Raw genomic sequence first — 22692 nt, 5'->3', positions numbered from 1 at the left:
GAGGGAACACAGAAGCTATGAAGGATTGTTTTCATCAGTTTTTAAGTTCACACCCTTTTACCACTGTCACTTGGGCACCTTTATTTGGCACGATGCAGGCAGGGTGAGGTACAGCTTACAAGCAGACAGCTGTCCTTTGTGGCCTGGCACGGGTAGGACAGGGCTCAAACTCATTACTTGGCTAAAGATTCATAAACTCATGGGGCCACCTCGCATGCACACAGCAGGTACACAATCTGCTGGCAAGTGGGTGTCAGTGTCCATGGCTCCCTGAAACAGGTTCATTCTCTTGTTGCTCAGTTTCCATCTCATTTTCTCTGCTGCCTTTTTTTTTTTTTTGGAGGATTTTGTCTGTGAATGCTCTTGCTCTTCAGTGTCACCATCTCAACAATGTTACCTTTGCCTGTGGAAAAACAATTTCAGTTGTGACTGAAATACCTATTTTAAACATTTGAGTTTATGGTAAAATACCTTAACTAGCATCATGGTCTAACACACAATATAAGTGCTTTTTCTGAGATTTCACATTATAAGAAACCTAGAGGGTAAGAATATAATCTGTCCCAGTCAATGTGATTTTTTGGAAGCTGTCTTTGTTAGGTAAGTATGGGCGCTTATTTTTTTTTACATTGATCATAGCTAATAGTATACAGCAATTGACTAAGCATCCAAAAAGCACTGATCCACAATTATAAACTGAGCTCCATAGTTCACAGGTGAGATCTGTCAAATAAGTTCTCCCTTGGAAAGGTGTTTCCTATGGCGATAGATTTTATTCTTTCTCCTATAGCCAAAAGAAAACACATTTGACTCTAGTGAAGAATCCAAAATCATAGAAAGAAACAATGGGACCCAAGAAGCTCCTTAAAGTCTGTGTCAGTATCAGGCAGATGAAAATTAAAGCTGAGCAGCATAAACTGGGAAATTGAGAAATATTTCAGAACTTCATGGATCGGCTGCCAGCAGGAGGGTTTGCAAAGGGGCTTCATCACCACCCGTAGACAGTGAAATGGGACATTCTCTGGAATACATGTTTGTCAGGCACAAGGTGCTGGGTACAATGTTGCCTGAGGCACTCTATCAAGTGAGAAGGTGAGTGGAGGAAGAAACTAAAACAGGCTGCTCTTACTGGAACAGTTCAAAGAAATATGAAAAAGACAGGTTTTTAGGAGGAGGGGGTATCATTACTTGGACCAGCTTTTGTTATTAGCTGGAAAAGCTAAAGAGACTGTTGGGCTCAGAGACCTTTCTTCTGCAATCACCTCAAGATATTTCAAGATAAGAAAAGCCCCAGTACAGACAAGGCAAGCCACAGGAGAGCCTCAAACTGCAGGGGAAGCCTGCACTGCAAGGAAACATGGCTCACACTTGTCATTCCTAGCCTTGCCTTCATCTACCTGCTAATGGCAGCGGGTAACTCTGATGCACTCTCACAGTGGGGCCCAGGAGTCAGCTAGACCCAAGGATAGACCTCCAAGCCTGTAGCTTCAAGGAAGCTGCTAGAATGTGTCAGGTTGCAGAGATCACATAGAGATGAAGAGACACTTACAGCATCTACACAGGTTTCATTATGTACAAAAAATCTCAAAGAGAAAATAATGCAAAGGAATCCAGCCATTTAAATTCACCAATTTGTATTTAAAACAGTGAGGTAAAGCCTCAGATTTAAAATAACAGGCGAGTCCAAAACCCTGTGTTATAGTGTCCACAGGCTCACAGCATAATTCAGGCTGGAAGAGACCCTTCCTCAGCAAAATGTATACTAATAATTTGGGCTGAATCTCTGCCCCGCTAGTTTCCCAACAGCACTGGTTAGGTGAAAATAGTTCCATGAGATAGGGGAAGGGGTAGGAAGGGGCATTAGTCAGGTCTGGGGGAGCTGTCTAGGAATCAGACAGCATGCAAGCACTGGCTGTGGACCCATGATCACACACAGCAAAAGAAATGGAAGTGGCTGATGTCCTTTCACTCTAAGGTAGGATCAGTGTTCACATTTATGATGGACAAGAAAACAAGCTTTGGCCAGGACCAGTTTACTTACAAAATAGTTTTCATTTGTTTGTGCAATCAAGTAAAATGGTTGCACACCAGGCTGCTGCAAGTAATGGAAAGTAGAGGAATCTGTTAATGTAGCACCAAGTCAGAATGGCATGAAGTCCCTTTCTTCTAATCCAAAACAAAGATCTTCAGGAGCCCCAGGACCTCTTTGTTGGCTGCACTTTCTCTTTCTCCAACTGAGCTAGAAAATCTGGTGCACACACATCCTGCCGAGATCATCCAGACACTCTGCTGCGGCACAGTGCACCTTAGACTGACACTGCAGGCATCCTGTGCTGACTTTCCCAGCTTTGTAGGGTTTTCCTGTCTAAACTGCCTTCGTAAATAATAGAAAAAATGGAGACTGGTGTGTGTGTGTCACATCTTCTTCCTGCAGGGCCTGCACTCATCTGCAGTTAGAAGGGGACATTTCTGCCCTCTGACAGCGAATCTAGCTCAGTGGCTCTGATGGACACATATTTTCATGGCATAACTTAAAGGGAAGGGAGGATTTTGAGATCTGTATCTGTCCTATAGGAGAAAATTATCATTTAAGCACCAACCTGCAAGAACTGATCAGATCTCTAGGTACTCTGCAGCAGTTGATATACCTGTGGAGTGTCTCCAATTGCTAAAGGAACAAATCAGCTCCTTCTCTCCTTTCACCATCCAGGCTATTACAGCCCCATAGAAGGTGTTAGGAAATTACTGCTGGAAACAAAAAAGCTAAATTAGTCACCAAATAATTTAATAATCTACCCTCTCAATAAGTAGTTGGCATCCTGAAAAGGAGAAGAAAGAACTATTGCAAAAGAATACAGATGTGAAGTAAAAAGTAAATTTCTTTTTCCAGCAATATACTCTAAAGTCTGCTCACTCTGCTGCCACGCACGTTCAAGCTGTTTGAGTCAGGTCCTGCATCTACTTAACCAAGTGGCATAGTCAATCACAGCGTTTGCACACAGGTTGGTGATTAACTCAAGCTGCTGACTGGTTAAAGGAACACATTTTGATTAGAGAAATAAAGGAATGTACATTTTAAGCAGTTGCGGTATGAACAGTAGAGCCTCAGGACTTGCAGAGCAATGATCCGTATCCTCGTTTCTGATGGGGAGGCTGGAGCTGCTTTGCAGTTTAAATATGCAGCAGCATATCAATGAGAGTTTCTGTTCCTTGCTCTTACAAGACCAGTGGTGAAGAAAAATAATTTGTCCTTTAGTTCAACTTCAGGTTAAACTGTAACCCTGGAGCACAGCACTGACAGGTGTCCCTGCTTCACTTCTGTGGTCTTCCTTCATGCTGGTCTCAGGATGAGCATGAAAATGGTTCATAGCAAAGACTGGGGTAGTACATTATTTAAGCATGGGTGACCAGGAATGCTGCTGAAAAGAGGAAAGATCATCTAAGGACACAGCATGGTGGCCTTTCCCTTGTAAGCGTGACTGTTCACAGCAGGAGCCCTTAAGAAAAGCTTTTCTAGATCTCTTCATCTCTACTTGCTGCTCTCCAGCCCCTTCTTCCCAGCCCTTTGCTGCAGGGCAGGGGCAGTGTAGACCAGCTGCTCTCAGCAGCACCTGGCAGCCAGCACCACTTGCACTTTACCTGTGCCAGTCTCTTGATGTGCCTGCATCCCAACACTAATGTCCCTGCTCTCCAGGTGGATGGTCAAACCGGAGCTTCTTTAAAGCAGAGCATGTCCCGGGGCAACAGCTTGGAGAAAGGTTTGGAATGACACATCAGTATCCACCAACATTCAAGACTGCAGGCTTAGGGACAGTGCAGACTACTAGGAGAGGGGTACAGAGTGTGGAAATGCAGTGGGAGATAACCTGTAGCAAGCTCTCAACAACACCACTGTTGCTACCTCTTCACATGCACCCCTGCAAAGGGGTTGTAGCCTTTAAAGGGTTCTGCCTCTGCTTGCTGTATGATGCACTGCCCTCTTAACTTGGGACACAACTATCTGGGATGTGTTATCCCCAGGAACTGCCCCATGGGTCCACTCTGTCTAGAGCACTTGCTGCAAGGGAAGCGCATCCATGTCTTGTACCTGGGTGGGGCGAGGGTGTTAAGGGACTTACTGGAAAGGGTCCTGCAGGGACCCCCAGCAGAGTAAGGGTAGAGCCCCTTCTCTCAGTGCTTTGTATTTAACTGCCCTAATCTCATCACCAGGCCCATGCAGTGTGGACAGCAGAGCCTGTGGCCCTGTCAGGGGCTGCATGTTCACTCCTTTGGCTGTCACATGGATCCTCAGAGCACACCAGCACAGGGCTTGACCCTGCAGGAGGATGTCACAGCCCCCAATATGGCAAGTGCGCCTCTCTGCATACTCATCAATTCTTTGCCTGTGTCCTGGGGAAACACTTCTCCAGGGGGAGAAAAGGACCTTGTAGGGAAACATTTTCACTTTTTCCATTCTTTGGAGGACACTGGTGAGCAGGTACCCTTCACCTACAGCCCTTCCTTTTACCCCAAAGGTCTCATGCCCCTGTTCGCATCCATCCAGTCCAGAGACTCATCTCTCTTCCAGGTGCCCTCTCAAGCCTCTGCACACTCCCTGTTCCAGCGTCATGACTTGACACAAACCACACTAAAACACACTTAGTTGATGCTCAGCAACCAGGCTTGGTGCCCATGGGTGTCCCAATGCAGTGGGGTCACCCCCACTCTTCCAGAGGCCTGTTTTATGGTCCAGTGGGTCTGGCTGGTTATCAGCTTACACTAGGCAGCATTTGTTGCAGTGCCTGGAATGCTGCCTGCTATATTCCCACAAGAAATAAGAGTGCTCTCACAGCACTCTTCCCACAGTCTCCCTTCCTTTTGTAAATGTCCCTCTCAAAACCACAGCAGGAACAAAGGACTTCAAAAAGAGAAGGGCCTTGTGCTGAATTCATTTGAAATTGATGTATTGTGTGCACAGAGGATAATTTCTTTGGCTATACCCCAAATGGGGAGTTTCACTGTGACTTTTGACATCTTCCAGCAAGGTCTCAAAGTCCAATGAAGTGACGGTATGAAAAGCCATGGGAAGTTGAGCTCCAAGAACAAAGGCTGCCTTTCAAGCCCTTGTTGCTTCTCCTTGGTACATAGCTGCTTTGAATGAGAAAACTCCACAGGAATGATGAAATTTGAGGATCTCTTGCTGGAAGCTGGGGGCTTTGGCAGATTCCAGATTTTGATTTTGGTTATGCTTTGCCTCCCAAGAATCAACCTGCCCATGCATTTTCTGCTGCACAATTTTATTGCTGCTACCCCCTCTCATCACTGTGCAATTCCGCACCAAGAGGCCTTTGTGAATCTCACCATGGAGGAAGTTCTACTCATCAGTATCCCCCGGGAGTCCGATGGCACTTTCAGCTCTTGTGAGATGTTCTCACAGCCTCAGTTTCACCTGCTGCTCAACTCTTCTCTGCAATCAGAAAACAAATCCATCATCCAGCGCTGCCAGCATGGATGGGTCTATGACCACTCGCAGTTGATCTCCACCATCTCAACCCAGGTAATGCCTGGCCTGTGATGCATCCAAAATTGAAATTAGATCAGTACTTTGAGGAGCAGATGGACAGGTGTTTGCCGGGTGCAGAGTATCATAAGGGAATCTGTCCATTTTAACCAGTGGACATGAACTGTTTGGAGAATATGCCCTGGGAGGGGGAAGCTCTCTGAAGATCAGAGAAAACAACATTTATTATTATTATTTTGTAAACATCTCATCTTGCTTAGATTGGTGCCAGCATTTCTTGTTATAACCATCTTAATTTCTCCAGGCAATTGAGAGATTCAGGAGCAGCGCAGGGGGAAGACACAGATACAGGATTTTCTCTGTGTGGACCCCACAGCATTGCACAGGATTGCACCCTGTCAGGGTTTCATAAGAGTCCATTACTTCCTTTCTTGTTTTTCCAAACACTTTTTAACTTCTATTCCTTTGGTAACCCCCCCTCACTGATCTTCACCTTCCTCCTATTCTCCACAAGGTTGTGCTGCCTGTTTTCTCTTACTACCAATATCTCTTGCTGCCAAATCAGATGTGCTCTCCAAGGGTCTCCCCTGGATATCAGGAAATGCAGCATGCTGGCCAGCCATAACCTTGAGCCTGCCCAAGGTCCCTGCCCATCAAATAGTCACCACTCACCTTCTGAAACACTTTTCCAGGTCTAACAATTATACCTCTGAGTATTAATCCTATACTTTCCTTGAAAAACGGCCCAAATCACACTGGTCTTAGGGAGAGGAACAATTTCGTCAGGCAAAAGGGGCACAGTTGTGTTGGAACTTATAGTGCTGACTGCCTCAGTGAGAGCAGGGAAAAGTGTTAGCCTAGAGCTGATGCCTTCTCCCCACTACTCAATCACTCCTGCTTTCATCAGGCATGGAGGTGAGGATCAGATGTGTACCAGGTCTGTACCTCTTTTCTGCAGTGCTTCAGGGAGAGAGATGTAAAGCAATCATGGGGGAAAGGCAGAAGGAGGTACTCTGCAGCATGGAGCCTTGTGATGCTGCTCCCATTGTGCAGTGGGCTCAGGACCTGTTCAAGGGGCCAGGGCTTTCTCTGGACTCTTGCTTTTGTTGCAGGAAAGGTTGCTCAAGGTCTCGCTGGCCTTGTCAGAGAGGCTTTGTGTCCGGGTTGATGATTAAATTAAGTTTTGCACATATAGGAAATTAACTCTGCAGCTTGGCTGCAACATTCTGTAATGATTAGTGACATATCAAACTCCAAGAAAGTAAAATTATGTTCATTAATTTAATTAGGATGAATGTCTAAAACAACTTCTCAGTAAGAAATCAATAAGCTAACATTAAGAGCAAGTTTTTGTTCTCACTTCCCCTCTGCCCTCCTTCTCCCTGCACAGAAAACTTCAAAGGAAACTGGTCAGGGCAACAGAAAGTGGGTTATCAACACAACATTCCCTAATGCAGGCTGAGGCATGTGTTACAGCACCCTGCAGTGGGGCACCCTGCAAATGCCCATCTCACCAGGGCAGTCTCAGGGACATGACAGAAGGATCTGGGGGAGACATGGACCTGGGCAAGTATTGCAGGCATCAGGAAAAGAAAAAAGTTAAACTCTCCATGCATAGTACCCAGGAAAGTTTTCTGATATCTAACACTCTCCTGGGGTACCTTAAGCACAGCATCACCAGCTGGTCAAAAGACGTGATTTTCCTGCTCCACTCTGCACTGGTGCAGCCTCACCTTGAGTCCTGTGTGCAGTTTTGGGCACCACAATATAAAAAAATATTAAGCTACTTGAGAGCATCCAAAGGAGGGCCAAGACAATAGTGAAGGGTCTAGAGGAGAGGGAGAAAGTCATTTATGAGGAGCAGATGATATCACTTGGTTTGTTCAGCCCAGAGAAGAGGAGACTGATGGGACACCTTAATTGTGGTCTTCAACATCCTCACGAGGCGAAGCAAAGGGGCAGGTACAGATCTCTTCACTTTCGCAACCAGTGACAGGGCTCAAGGAAATGGCATGAAACTGAGTCAGGGGAGGCTTAGGTTGGATATCAGGGAAAAGTTTTCACCCAGAGGGTGACTGGGCACTGGAACAGGCTCCCCAGGGAAGTTGTCGCTGCACCAAACCTGTCTGAGTTCAAGAAGCATTTAGAAATGCCCTCAGGCACATGGTTTGATTCTTGGAGTGTCCTGTGGAGGGCCAGGAATCGGACTTAATGATTCTGATGAGTCCCTTCCAACTCAGCATATTCTATGATTCTATGAAGTGTTCACAGGGAGAATGTCATAGTGAGGATAGATAACTGTGACTTTTGTAAGATTCAACTTTACATTTTTCAGGATGCCAGCACTGTCCTATGTGCGGTTTAGCGCAAGATTCTACCCCTCAATCAGATTTGGTGGACACAAATTGTGAGACATGATGGCTGCCCACTGCAGTGAAGGGGTGTGAAAAGGCAACAGAGATTGAACTGGGCACTAAGTATCTTTTTTGCTTTGTGTTTCAGTGGGACCTCGTGTGTGAGCAGCGTGGACTGAACCAGGCAACAGCAACCTTCTTCTTCATCGGCGTTACGATGGGGGCTGTGGTATTTGGATACCTTTCTGACAGGTTTGACCCCTTTCAGGCTGTTCCTCCAGGGCCTCAGTTTCATGACAAGAATTTCACAGATCTGTGACCTACAACTGGCAATCAGAGGGAGAAAAGAAAATTGTAAGGGAGAATCCAGCCTCTCACTTGAAAATGGGATTCAAGTCACACTACGAAGCAATGCAGGGGTAAATAATTAATGGACCAGAGAGTTACCAGTCCATCAGAGAAGCTCTGGCCTTGGTTAGGACTCAGATGCACTGCTGGCTGCAGTCAGCTTTGCTGCAGGAACAGTAAAAACAAAAAAAAATCTAGTATGCAAGACCATAGTTAGAATAAAACTGTCTTAAAAGAGGAAAGATGGTTGAAACAAAGCTCAACGAAGAGGTTAAAGGGTTAACTCTTGCAAGTTATAGACAAATTGGCTAATGACAGCCAAGTGAGTGGCTCAGAGCAAATGCATGCCATAGCTCAAAAGAAGAGCCTCCAGCAAGGAAGACCTGATTCTCTCATTACTAAAGAATCAGGGTAAAGGAGATTCTTATAAGCAAAGAGGTATTCCTCAAGGAAGAGATGAAGCAATGAGGAAAACAGGAACAAATCTCCTCTCTCTGGTCAAATGTTGGAATGTGACAATGTAGACCTGAAAGAAAATCCAAGTAAAAACCTAGAAAAAGCATCAATTAAGAAATTCAATATTTTTGCAAACAGCAGAATCAGGAAACCCACCTGAGGATACATAGTCCAGGCACACAATTGGGATGTGCTATTCACCGTATGCTAGTCATGATTTAATAACTGGGTTTCCTGTGCAGGAAACTCCTTCCCTATTTCCTTTGTCTGGAAGCAAGTATGTATTAGTGTACAGCAAGTTACAAAATTACTGCAGAGGGGAACCAGCTTCACATAGTGCTCAAGATGGGAATTTTTACATCCCTGTCTTTGCACATGAGTATATATGTATACTGTTACAAGCATCCAAGACTTGATCTTCAGACTGTGTGTCTTGGCTTTGTATCTACAATAGTTTTATAGCACAGTTGGAGGAAGAGAAACTCAGAATCAAGAAAAGGAGCAGGACAAAATAATGCAGAAGAAAAGGTCTCAGTGCAAAATGAAAAATAATTTCTTTTACAAATGGATTGTGAGGGGAAAGAGTCAGTAGAAGAAGAAGGCATGAAAGGAGCATCTGGAAATAAAAAGACTACAGTGTGAGAGATAAATGAGTTTGTGCTCACAGTGGGAGAATATGTAGGGGCAGGTGTAGGAGTTGGAGCTTTGAAATAGGCTGACAGAAGAAGATCGAGATAAATTGCAGGAGCAGGGAGTGGTTATCCTAGAGCCTTACAGCACCTTTGAGATGGAAAAGCTGGAACAGTTAGCATCGTGTGACCTACACAGCAGAGGGCTGGGATGGTGTCACATCTCAAATCTGTTTTAAACTGGTCTCTAAATAATATCTCAGGAACTACATGCCAGGCAGTCTGACATCTGTCTGTACCAGGCAAATTGGCAGAAACCACTCTGAAAGACTGAGCCAGTGCCCCATGGGACACACTAGAGAAGAATCAGTTGTTTTTTTTCAAAACATCCATGCCTTACAAATGTATTAGATTTCTTTGCTTGCACTAACAGGCATATCAGCAGAGGAGACTCCACCTACACTGTATCAAGAAGCCTCCTTACCAAAGGCTTCTTAGGAAATTGAGCCACCCTAGGATAAGAGGGATTGTCTCTGCATGACTAAATAATCAATTAAAAGCCAGGAAGGAAAAAGGAGATGTAAGTGACAAGGGAGGGGCCAGTTCTTGGATTTGTGTGCTTTTCAGCACATTTGTAAATAATCTGGAAAGAGAGCAAGTGGGGAGCTGATGCTGAGTGGTAGAGATGAGATCCAAGCATGGAGAATTGCAGAAGGACTCTGTGACTGGATGGGAGAATCAGAAGACAAAATTTCAGGGCAGATTAATCTAAAATAGAGAAAACATTTTAACTTCTCATTTAAAAAGGAGGCTCTGAGCTGACCCTAGCTACTCAGTAGGAAGACTTTGGTGTTATGACAAACACAGTTTTCTCTAGGCAAACATCCACACAGCAATGAGTAGTGGCTGGGGAAGCAAGTGGAAAATCAAGAATCATTAGGAAAGGAATATAAAATTAATATTACTATTAAGAATATCACTATGCGGTAACATATAAATGCATGGTGGTCCCATATCTTGAATTCTGTGTGCAGATTTGATCTCCCTCCATGCCTCTTTCCCATCTCAAAAGGATACAGGAGAAATGGACAAAATTTGGAGAAGCTAACAGCAAAAGACAAAGTTATGGATGGCCTTCCAATTGGTCAGACAAGGACCCTTCAGTCTGCCCGAGTGGCAGCTAACAGGAGTTTCACAGTCAGTTGTGCCCTTGTGAGCAGGCTGAAGAAGAGCTGAGGGTGAACCTGAGCTACATGGCCAGGGCCTAGAGGGCCTGTCAGGAAGTTCTTGCAGCCCATGTAATCACAGTGTGGGGGCAGCACACCCAGTAAATTTGGCAGAGCTGTTAAACATCAGAAGCCATGCCCCACATCTTCCCTATCACCTAAGTTGACTTCCCATTAGCAACCTTTCTTTTGTCTGATAGAGATGAGATCCTACTTCTTTGTGCTAACAGCAAGGCAGAGATTTCATCTGTTGTTCCCCAGGGTGAAAATCATCCGGTCCTGGCATTTTGCTACTGTTCAGGTTTGTTTTTTAACTAAGCCTTGACAGATATTTGGATTTGAGAACAATTCTATTCACAAATTTTACCCTGGTAGACCCTCCAACAACCTTCACTGTGAACACATAGATGCAAAAATACATACTGTTTCTGTTCTTGTCTGCTTTTTTCTGAAGACTCCTCTTGTACTTTGTCCTTGTACTGAATTGGCTCTACGATGCCTCGACAGAATTCCATATTGTTGTTTTTTTTATAAAAATGGCTTTTTTATTAATTTTATGCTTGTGCAGTCTTCTCCTTTTATTGTATTTTCTAGTCTTTCAGAGGTTGTGCTTTCCTGCCACTCTCTTTGAAGACAATTTTAACAGCATTATTTCTAGTAGCCTCCCTGTATCCTACAGTTCAATCCTGCCAGCTCACCTCTGGTTTTCCTAGCAGGTGGTGTGTGTTTTCTGAGAGAGTCTAGTAATGTGTCCTTAAATAGCTGTCTTGAGTCTTGTGGGAAATCTTGTGGTTTTATATCCTTCTTGCTGCATTTTCAAGAAAAATAATCTGAAAAATAATCTAAAAAATGTGTCTTCCTTCTTAGGCAGTTATCTCTTGGAAGCTGGATCTAGCTCTGGTGTGTTTCTGGGTGTATCCTGTTCTGATCCAGGGGCATTATGATGTCTTTTGCAAACTGGTCTGTGCTTAAATTTCAAAGCAGTTCCAGCAAACTTCTTGCACCCAAGATAGAAGTTGTTTTTTTCAGCAGTAGATTAATTACTCAACTGCTGAATTAATTATTGTGGCATTATGTCCCAGTACACCACTTTTTCCCCTGAAGCAATTTGTCTTGCCATCATCCTTCTCAGGTGGCCACTAAGAGAGCCCTAATGCCAGGATCAGAGCAGGATTTCAGTCCTTGTAAACTGAACATTACCTATTGACAGGCTTAATCTACTACTCAAGCTTGAACCTAAGCTTTCTTAACATGCTATGCTGATGTACCTCAAGAGACTGACACCTTCTGCTCCATTTTGATTAGGTTGTGTAGAAATACACGCAGAAATATTTCTTTATGTGTGTGTCTGTGTATACACACGTGCATTTGTGTGTACTTGATTTTCTGTGTTTCTCCACACTCTCCATATAGGACTCTGGATGTGGTGTAAGAGACTATGACTTCCAAAACCCTTGGGGAACAACCTCCTCAGAGACCCCTTAGGATATCAGGGCTACTTGCACATGTGGGCTGACGATTGGATTCCTTTGTTTCCCTTCCAACAAGCAGGTTCAAAATGTCATTACTCTCTCTCTTCCTTGAGAGTGGTGACAGTGGCTGGTCCTGAGTGAGCCATGGGAGAAGGACATGCTGAGCCAGTCATGGGGACAGCAATTGGAGGGAGCAGGGTGTGCCAGCAGCAGGGGATTTTGAGCTGACATCACTGCTTTTGATGATGTTGTTAGCCAGGGGAGCCTGATTTGTTGTTCTGATCAGTGTTGCTCTTTCCACTGGAGAGCTCCATGCCCAAAGCTCATGGGGCAGTCTGGCCCTCTGAATGGGAGTGCAACACTCTCACACTGCCTATATCCCGAGACATTTCCTCTTCTCCAGGATGTTGCATCTTGCACTCTGCACAGTGGGCAATATTTTAATTTTCTCCTAAAATCCTGGTTTACCCACTTCAAACCATACTCCTGTGACAGGTTTCCAGCCATTGTAACCAAGCTTGTGCCTGTGGCAGGTTCGGACGGAAAACCATGCTCCTGCTGTCGCTTGTGTGCTCTCTTGTATTTGGGATGCTGAGTGCTGCCTCGGTCTCCTACAGCATGCTGGCCATCACACGGGCCCTCACCGGGGTGGCCCTGAGTGGTGTCTCCCTGATTGTATTGCCTTTGGGTAAGTATGTGGGGGTTTGTGGGTGTCTGGTTGTACAGGGGGACTCCTGACAGGCAGTGGGTAGGAAGGGACTTGTCCACCAGACAGGACGGAGTTAGTAGGAACAGGAGTCTGGAAACTGTGTGTGCAATTTCATTACAGGCAGCCAAAAGAACATCACTCTCGGAAGGATCCAAGAATTACAATTTTCTGTTTGTCTAATTAATACTTTAACAATCTAGACAAAATATAACCACTTCTGTTGCATGAACGCTTGTAACACGTGCTACCCAATTCCTGTTAAGCATCATCAGTAGTACAACAAAAGCTGTAGACCAAAGTATCTGCCCCTTTCCTTTGATACAGAGTTCTCACCCTTCAAGTGCACATTTTTAAGACAATTCAGCAGCATTGCCCTGTCCTCAGCACGTGAAGGATGGTGTGTCATTTAGAGGGTATTTCTACTTCTCTAGTCTTGAGTTTCCACACAGTTTTTCTTAGTTCCCAATCTTTGCATTTTACGAAAAGAAACACACACACACACACACACATACGCACACACACACACAAAATCATACAGAGCTAGGCAAAACTGAAGCTGAAGAATTTAGACTATTATGTAATAAAAACAAGCTCCAAACTTCAGGGTACCCAACAGACTACTGGATGATTTTGTAGATACAGTTGGGACATACTGGGCAAGAGTCTTAGTACCCAAGAGCAAATTACAGATGCAGCAAAAATTTGCAAGATTTTTGCAGATCCAGAAAAAAATCAAGCTAAAAAGGCTTCAATACTAGAAAAGTCCGTATAAGACCTGACAAGGACTGCTATATCTTTTGTTATTATAAAGGTTGATTCCTGCAAGACAAAGTAGAGCTTGGGAGGGACATTTCTGATTGTTAAAGGTTGTAGCAAGACGTCCAGATCTTTGGAGGGAAAATGGCTTTTTTAGTTCACACACACAAACGAAGAGACCACCATCTGGCTTTACATGTGCATTAGTATTCACACTGGGTAGATTCCACGTGAGAGACAATTCATCTCAATATATTTCTTTAATCTGAAATAATGAGTGGGCAGAGAAATGGGAAACCATGCAAGCAAGACAGTTAGGAGGGAAAAAAATCTTTCTGACAAAGAAGACCATTTGAATGCTATTGACAGGGATAAAAAAAAAAGGTATCACTTAGAGTGTTTTTAGCACTGTTTCTTAATATATAACCAGTATTTATTTTTTTAAAGGTTTGATTTTAGTTGCTTACAGCTTTAGAAGAGGTTAAGAATTGTGACGAATGTTTTAAATGTTCCAAATATTGGCCAAACAGTGGAACCTTGTGAAGGAGAAGACTAGGGATGTCACATTGCTTTGCACTTCTTAAAAAGCCCTGCAGACCCCTTCCTGGAGAACTCCTGTGTGTCCCATCTAAACGCTGCCTCCCTCTTGCAGCGATGGAGTGGGTGGACATACAGCACCGCACCTTCACCGGGATCCTGAGTAGCATCTTCTGGAGCATCGGGAACATGCTGCTGGCCATGGTAGCATACTTGGTGCGGGAGTGGCACTGGCTGTTAGTAGCCGTAACAGGACCTTGTCTTCTGAGCATTGTCTGCCTGTGGTGAGTGAAGTGACAGGGTGGCTGGTGGGGATGGGAGCAGGCTGTGATTTGCCTCTTCTGCTTTGTGAGCGTGGCAACCATCGGAACACTGATCCTAAGATTCACTCCAGCAACTTCAAGAGGAGCAGGACTCATCTGTGTCCTGTACTCGGATTGCCCACGCATGGCAGCTTTTGAAAACAGCAGAGCCTGGGTTTCATCTCTCCAACAAGGCCAGGAGCAAAGGTCACATCACAGCTTTGGGGACAAGGAGGAGGCAGGACTGGGGCTGAGGCCAGGCATTTGGATGACAGGTTGCAGCACAGGGGAGCAGGATTTGATGCTGCAAGCTCTGTCAGACATGTCAGAGTAAAGAAAAGATATCTCAATAAAGGGAGTGAGGACCAGATCCCTGGCTTTAATCCTTAGCAAACTCAAGATAAATAATTTATCCATCCTCTGTCCCCACCTCACTGGGAAGGATACTTTTGGCACCAATTTTTCCATGAGAGCCAATGACACCTTCAGGCCAGGTCAGGTTCATTTACCTCTGTACTTCCCATGGCTTTTCTCAGCTGTGTAACCACTCAGATGGGCCAAATATACCTGCTTTCTGTGGGCTATTTCCCTCCTGTTGCATTATTTAAGACATATATGTCATGTCCTAAGGCTTAAAATGGGAGATGGTTCATTTAGTAGAACAAACTTTGATTTTTTTTTCATGTAGTAATACAAACTAGAATACAGAGTTCATTCACTGACAGTGTGATTGTCATATGAAGTGAATTGGATCAACTTAGCTGACAGTCCAAAACAGTCCTTTGAATAAGCAGCTCGATTTCCTGGATGGAAAAAAAAGGCTTGTGCTCAAATAAACAAGCAGGTATTCCCACAACTGCCCTACTGAAAGCATTCAGCAATGAGGAGGTGAGTCTCCTTCACCTTAGGGTGGTTGTTTAGTTCCTTTTGGACAACGGCGCAGTGCTGGATCACACTGCAGAAGTCACAGATGTGTCCCTCAGGGGGATGGGAAGCTCTCGCTGGAAACCATGCAGAATAAGTTCTGATTTTAGACACATGGGTCCAAAAATTATGTGGATAATCACTGAACAAAAAGAGTGATATCCAAATGCTGAAGTGCCTTTCAGCTGCTATTAAGGATGCTTCTGAAGACTATGGTTTGCTTGCTTACTGCATCTGTCCATCAGCATGAAGCACTAGATTAAATAGCTGCACAGATCTAGTACAAAAATCTCAAATAATCCTCACTAAAAATGGAATATAAACTGATGCTGTTGTTATTCAATGGCTAAAGAAAGATGTACTGGCTTTCTGGCAAAGAGTAACATTTGATCTTTCACTGATCAAGTCCAACACAACTAAAATATGTGTTCTGCTGACTTTTTTAGTTTGAGTTGTTTTGCTTGCTTTCTAGGACAACCAGCCAAAAAAACCTGAGTCCTTGGAAGTGCTGAAATTCACAGATACATTTGGACCCACCCTTTCCATGACAGCCGTTTGGTTTTTTTCTCTTACTGTATCTTACAGAGATTAGTTCTCCAACAAACTATACTATAGTCTGATCAAACTTAAAGGCCAGTGACTGGCAGATAATTAAAACTCCCTGAAGTATAGAATTAAAATCTAGTTTAGCACTCTGTAGACACTATTGACACAATGTCAGAACCAAGTGGAGACATTAGACAACCAAAAGACATATTACACCCTAGAGACAGTGGCAATGAGCACAAAATGCCATCTTTCCTTCTTTATATTTCCCAAGGTTGTTCACTAGTTTTATCATAATCTGATTTAGGTCACATGAATCACGAACAGCTTACAGGGATCTGGTCTCAGACATTCTAGTGGGAGACTCCAATGAGAGACTCTGACAACTGTGTGACCTCAGTAGACCTCAAACCCACAGTTCTTCAGGGTTGTAAATCTTCCCACTGGCTGCACAGAATGCTCAGCTGAAAGTCTCCATGAGAATGGCAGTTTCTGGTTTTTATTTCTCTCCAGGTACAGATTTGGGTGACAGGAGGTAGGTGTTGGCTCTAGCAGGACCCGGACACTTTGGGCTATTTCACGTCTGCTGGACCCTGACCGCTATGGGCACCCACAAAACACCATGTACCCCCTAGGCCACATGGGCTGCACTGTGGCCTGGGAAGCTCTGGGGCTTGAAGCCATGAATTGCAGGCAGATGCAAGATTAGAGAGAAGTCCAAGGAGAGGGAGTTGCAGATGCTAGTTTAAGACAAGTGCTGGATCTTTTGCTGGGACAGAAAAATAAGAATCACAGGGCTCCTGTGAGCTAATTAGCTCTATACAGTATAGCATCCCTGGTCACTCAGTGACTGGCATGGGCACGTCATTGAGGGCTGCAACCTCAATGATTTAGACTCAGTTGACTGTCTTGTGCAGGAGGCTTTGATTATTGTGAAAAACAAATAATTTAAGTAACTAACAAAGTAAGTATAGAGCTTACTAATTCATTGTAATTTTTAATATCTCACAATTTCAAAGTTTAAAAAGTCACAAAAAGCACGAATGTGTAAACTCTCTGGGGCCAATTTTAATTGATAAAAGTTTGGAACTTCAACCAGCTCAGAAAATTCAAGCTTTGATCAAAGATCACATGATTAAAATTTTGGCTAGACATACATCAATCAGCAGACTGCACTCCTTTAGGGGTAGAAGAGCATATAGGTGTAAAAAGGGTGTCCCATTACTCTTATTCTCATGCACCATAGTTGCTATTTTCAGCTGAGGTTGCAGTCTCATAAAGATGCCAGAGCCATGAATGTGGGGTGGAAAACACGAAGGAACACTGTCTTCTCTCCTTGCATCAGGTGGGTCCCAGAGTCTGCCCGGTGGCTCATAGCCAAAGGCAAAGTGAAGCAAGCTCACAGGCATCTGCTTAGATGTGCAAGAATGAACAGAAGGAAAGATTTTGCTCTCTCGCCAGAGGTAAGAAACTGAAGATCCAGACACATGTTCTTCCTTTCCCACTTTCTCTCTATATATTTTACTTCCATTTGATATCTGAACCAGTGCTCAGTCTGCAGTGTGTTCTGTGGGGCACTGTGGTCCACAGGGTGCCATGCTCCTTTTTTATTCTAGAAAGCAGCTACATTCACTCCTAAAGATAAAACAGCAGCCCAGATCCCATAAAACCAGAAATCTCTTTGATTAGGTGGAGTGTCTTTCCACTCATTATTGCCATGACAAGAGGCCTCAGTGGACTGGCCACTGGACTAAATACACAGTGAGAGAGAAGCACAGCCTGAGAAAATAAGGCAGAGGCATCACTCCCATAGCAGACAGGAGACTGTGCAGTTGCACAAGGAACTAGTCCAACTTAGCGTTTGCCTTCTTGGTCGCTGTAGTATTTGCCAAGTGTTGGTACAGTGCTGGAAGAAAGCAAACACAAATTAATAGCATGTAGGTAGCATATTTTCTCTCACATTGCACTTGAGATACTTCATATACTATAATCCAAAAATGCAAAAGCTAGTTCACCTTAGGCTGTATTTAGTGTATATATGAAACTGGAAGATTGTCAGCAATGGTGCCACAGTGATCAGTGTGGGTGTAAAGAACATTCAGCATAATCAAATTTTTCCCCAGCTATAACTTTGCTTTCAAGTGAGTCAGCTGGTTCTGCCAGCACTTTTAAAAGGATGTGGCAAGGGTGAGGCATTGGGCAAAGTATGCATGCGTCCACTGGTTTGAACCCATTTTTGCCTGACCCTAAAGGTGTAAAGAATGAAGTTGCTCAGCTAGATGTCTGAACAAATGAAGAGGAAGGAGAACCCTAACAAATGGACAGCATTTAATTTTTAAAAAGCAGTTTCTTAATATCTGTCAAAGAGGTGATTAGCCCTTTTTATTTATGACAGAAAAATGGTGTGGCCTATGCAGCTCTGTGGCTGGGATTAAGTATTTATGCAAAAGTTTTAGCTGAGGCTTTGCTTTCTCTGTAGAGGATATTGATTTGAAAGTACATATAACTAGTTAGCAGACTCTCTCCTCAAGGTTTCCTGTGTTTCATAACCTTATCAGTTTTAACTGTCCTACCCTGCATTTGCTGATGATTTTTGGACATGGTGAAGTGAGGCTGAGAAAAATTCTCTCCCAGTAGTAAGTATCCACATCATTACTGTCTGAAGCCTCCTTTAGACTGCAATCTAATGACCAGCTGGCAGGGGCTGGCACGCAATTCTCCTGACCAAATGCAAATGCGGTTGTTTCCTCTGGAGTAAAACAACTCCATCATTTCTGCTGGAGATCTCCATTAAATACACAGTGAACCCACGGCAACCGCTTAGGTATAGCTGCATTGCAGACCTGTGGTTGTGTGAATCTCTTGCATCTCAACCAATGAGCAGAACTCACCGACTCCACTAGTACTTACTCCTCAATCAGTTGCCAAAAGCCTTTGTGAATAAGCACTCTCTTCTTCCTCATGGGCAGGGTTCACTTTTCCGTGCTTGACTTTTTTATGTATTCTGTATTTATATAAACAGATGTACAAATGATTAAATAAATGCACTCAGAAAAATATTAAATAAATGCACTCAGAAAATAAAGCATGCAGCTCACTGTTAGCTGCTATCTGAGACCTCATAAAACAGCAGGAAGCCACATGGTGAATAGGGTGGAACTGACCAACACTGACCTTGCTAACACCATGATCTGTCATTTCTCTACAGCCCTTTCTGCCACATGGGGTATATAGGTAAGAGGGTAGAAGGGGCCATGAGAAGAAAAACAGGTCTAAAATCGTAGGCAATCTGTAAAGTTGTAGGAAGACATGCCTCTGACAATGTATGCTCACAGAATTGTTCTGCAATGGGAATGCACGGCAAATCCAAGACAGAGCTGAAGCTGGGAAGGGCAAAGTCTAGGGTTTCATGTCTGGATCCTAAAAATACAGTAGCTGAGCTATTTCCTTCATTCCATCTCTCCCAGGCCCTGACAAGGATGGCAACAGACAAAAAGCCAGCAGGGAGTTACTTCTACATCAGCTTGTTCAAAACACCAGTCCTGCGGAAGATCTCTCTTTGTTCTGGGGTTGTGTGGTAAGCAGTATCACTTCACATGGGGGATTCATCCTGCATTTCCCCAGAGGGATTTCCCTAAGTCCCATCTCTACACACTCCTCACAGGTTTGGTGTTTCCTTCTCTTATTATGGCATGAGCATGAACCTGACTAGCTTTGGGCTCAACATCTATCTCTCCCAGTTTGTGTTTGGTGTCATTGAGATTCCAGCCAAGATGATCATGTACGTGCTGGTGAACCGAGTTGGACGGCGACAGAGTCAGGCGTGGACACTCATCCTGACTGGACTGTGCATAGGAGCCAACATTGCCATTCCCAAGCGTGAGATGCTATATGCAGTACTTGCTAAAGGGGAGGTTTCCATTCTGTGTAGTGCTAGAGAAGGAAAACCATATATCATGTTCACAGGCAATTCTGTATAGAAAAGTCCTCCACCTAAGGGGTGTCTATGAGTCAAGGTCACTAATATGGGCTAGCCCTAATATCTGGTGGCAACAGATGGTTTCCAGTCACTGTGAAGGGCCCAGTGATGGTAAGGTAAAGTGCCTATCTTATTTATAGATCTTGTACAATGGGAAATGTCAGGACCTATCCTTTCATCATTTCAGCTCCCATTTGGGCTAACAACAAACTGACAGATCCAGCCTTTGGAGACAGCAGCTCCAGGGCTATGAAGCTCCCTGTTTTGTCTGTGAGAGCATTGAACCTTCTCCCTTCTTACACATGAGGCGACAGGAAGCTTCTTCCTAGAGGCAGCTCTTTGACCATTGTCACATATGTCTTTTCTTTCCCGCTAGCCTTAACCTCCTTGCGTTCTGTAGTAGCCATTATGGGCAAAGGCTTCTCAGAAGCTGCGTTCACTACTGTCTTCTTGTACACCTCTGAGCTCTACCCTACCATACTAAGGTAAGAGATGCCACTCACCTGAATGCACACCCAGAGCCTCGGTGGGGTATTTGATACCAGCACAGCAGGATGTGCTGTTGGTCAGATTGGTCCCTTGCCTCTGGAAATAGCAGGTTCTAGGGATTACATATACTCACAAAAAAGGGGCAGAAAGCCATCTTTTCTTGTGGGTTATGTGTGGTTGGGTTATGTGTGGTTAGTTTATGTCGATAGGGAGACGAATGGAAAGGTGAGGAGTATTCTGTGTGGGAAGATTTTTGAACTCCATAAGGTATCTGTGCTTAGTAAAGTCTTACTTCCCTGTGATAATCTGTTAGCACCTGTTAAAAGACCCTGAAAATAATAACTTGAAATATTAAGTTTTATAAGGAACACATACTACCACATGTTTGAGAGTCTTTTGGACATCAGATGATATTAAAGCATGGATTAACTAGCCTTCCAGGAGGAAAAAAAGAATTTACTTGAAATGTCTGGGTAACAGTAACAAAAAAACCAGATTTACCATCTGCATAGTTTGGGATACAGCTGGACTGGTGGAAGGAACCACCTCACTGCTTTCTTTGTGAAAGTCTGAAAAAACCCTCATGAAACACAGAAGGCCTTGTAACTTACCTCACCTCTGTCCCTTCATGCCCAGAATACCCTTCTTTGCCATTTAGTTCTTTAGCTTTCAATGGTTTGTTGCATGTGGCAAATGATCCATATTTAAACCAAACTTGTAACACTGATCTGCTACTTTTCATCTCAGATTGGTTCGTATTTTTCACTCAAAGACCTTGACAGAGACATAACTGTTGGTTCCTTCTGCAGTACTTGTTCTGTATATGCACAAACAGATCCCGGGATCCTTGTTATTGGTGTGAAATGCCACCCACCCCCTCAAAATTAGGTCTTATTTTTGGTCTCTGCAGCAAGCTCTCCTGGGCTCATCACTATAACAGGACCAAAGGTGTTCACAGATATCTCTAGTGTATGCCACCTGCCTAGAAATACCTGGGAAAAGATGGAACTTGGGTTTGCTTTCAGTAGGTCAGAGGACTTACTACTAGAAAATGCTCTCAGGGTTTTAGACATTTAAGGTGGAAATAACTTTACAGCAGATATTTGGAACTGCAGCTTCTTTCTCATAATAGATACAAACCTATTTCTCACAGCAGCTACAGTTGCTCTCTGGGAAATACTATGATTGTAGGAAGATATGAAGAAAGAAGGAAAAAAACCCTAGGAAAAAACTGTCAGAGGAAATACCTGGGGCAAAAAAAGCCTCAGTACTTAAAGAAAAATGCAGGGGAAGGGGCAGAATTCTGCACTTTTTCCCAAGATCTGATATGACAGAAGTACCTCTCTCTTTCTCATGGTGGTCTATACCTTTCCAGGCAGAATGGGATGGGGTACACCTCCTTTGTGGCACGCCTCGGCGGGGCTTTGGCCCCACTTGTGTTCCTGCTGGACGAGGTGTGGAGGTCTCTGCCAGAGGTGACATACTGCAGTGTAGCAGTGTGCAGCGGTGCAGTGGCCTTTCTGCTCCCAGAGACGCTCAACATGTGCCTGCCTGAGGGTATTGAGGACGTCGAGAAGGCACAGTGAGTCAGCCCCATCCTGCCTTGCACATGGAGTCCCCTGAGGCAGAGGGGACATAACCTCTCTGTTGCCTGCAATTCCTTGTCTTTGGGTGGCAGTGGATGAAGGGACAGCCCGGTGGTGACCGGGCTGTCAGGCTTCCTGCTTTTCTGTCCATCAGCCCAAACACGCGTTTTTTTCTTCCAGAGTAAAAGTGCCGCCAGAAACCACTGCTCCCGAGGGCATGCCGCTACAGTCTCTGCTGAAGTGAGGCACTCCATGGGACAGCCACCATGTAGGACTGCACAACTGGCCCTTTCTTCACTTACTATCTTTTCAGCAGCAGTTTATCACTCTGGTTTATCAAGATCCTTCTCGAACACAGTACGAGATGCAGTCTGATGACCCTGAGGGAACAGCCTCTTCTCTCCACCTCCCAGCTGTTCGTAGGGCTCAGGGCTGTGCCTGCCAGAGCCCCCTCCAGCTCCCGCCTCTGTCATTGCTGGTTTTCCCCTTCATCCCGAATTTCATAGGCATCCTGTTGCCTCCTGCCTGTCTGGGTCCCGCTGGACCTCTGGGACCTGCCTGTCCTCTGCACACTGGCCGTTCCCCGGCTCCCAGAGGAGGTCCATACCCGTGGGGTAGTCACGGCAGCCCGTGTGTGCGGTCACGGCCAGCTCAGATCTGGCAGTGTCTCCGGTTGGTCGCACCAGCCCTACAAGGCTATGGGGCCACAGGGCAACCACCACCTGCCAGTGCCCATCGCCTGCAGCACGACCTGGAGCTGGGGTGCAGCCCTGGGACACGAGTACACAGCACCGACACCACGGCTGGGTATCCGAGCCCAGCGGCGGGGACCCACACGGGGAGTGAGCACCCCCAACGGGCCCTGAGCACAGGACGGCA

At 44.7% G+C, this 22692-nt stretch overlaps 1 protein-coding gene across 1 annotated transcript; it reads left to right on the top strand.

Annotated features, from left to right (window-relative positions):
- Positions 1–5038: 5038 nt before the first annotated feature.
- SLC22A7 (solute carrier family 22 member 7) lies at positions 5039–22170 on the top strand. Its single transcript, XM_017818790.1, has 10 exons — positions 5039–5536; positions 8003–8106; positions 12519–12673; positions 14103–14271; positions 17105–17222; positions 19227–19336; positions 19424–19638; positions 20115–20223; positions 21603–21809; positions 21994–22170. The coding sequence occupies exons 1-10, from the start codon at positions 5156–5158 to the stop codon at positions 22055–22057; spliced, it is 1632 nt and encodes a 543-aa protein (XP_017674279.1). The 5' UTR covers positions 5039–5155; the 3' UTR covers positions 22058–22170.
- Positions 22171–22692: the final 522 nt, after the last annotated feature.

The sequence above is a fragment of the Lepidothrix coronata genome, unplaced genomic scaffold, assembly GCF_001604755.1.
Source record: "Lepidothrix coronata isolate B3197 unplaced genomic scaffold, Lepidothrix_coronata-1.0 Scaffold71, whole genome shotgun sequence".
NCBI classification, from domain to species: domain Eukaryota; kingdom Metazoa; phylum Chordata; class Aves; order Passeriformes; family Pipridae; genus Lepidothrix; species Lepidothrix coronata.
The sequence above is the reverse complement of the archived record's forward strand: the minus strand, read 5'-3'. Positions and strand labels throughout refer to the sequence as shown.

Bases quoted from the DNA above. Each gene is read 5' to 3' on its own strand.
- SLC22A7 (XM_017818790.1), top strand. From the start codon at position 5,156: ATGATGAAATTTGAGGATCTCTTGCTGGAAGCTGGGGGCTTTGGCAGA. The intron at 14,272-17,104 runs GTGAGTGAAGTG...TCCTTGCATCAG, and splicing joins CTGAGCATTGTCTGCCTGTG to GTGGGTCCCAGAGTCTGCCC. The intron at 21,810-21,993 runs GTGAGTCAGCCC...TTTTTCTTCCAG, and splicing joins GAGGACGTCGAGAAGGCACA to AGTAAAAGTGCCGCCAGAAA.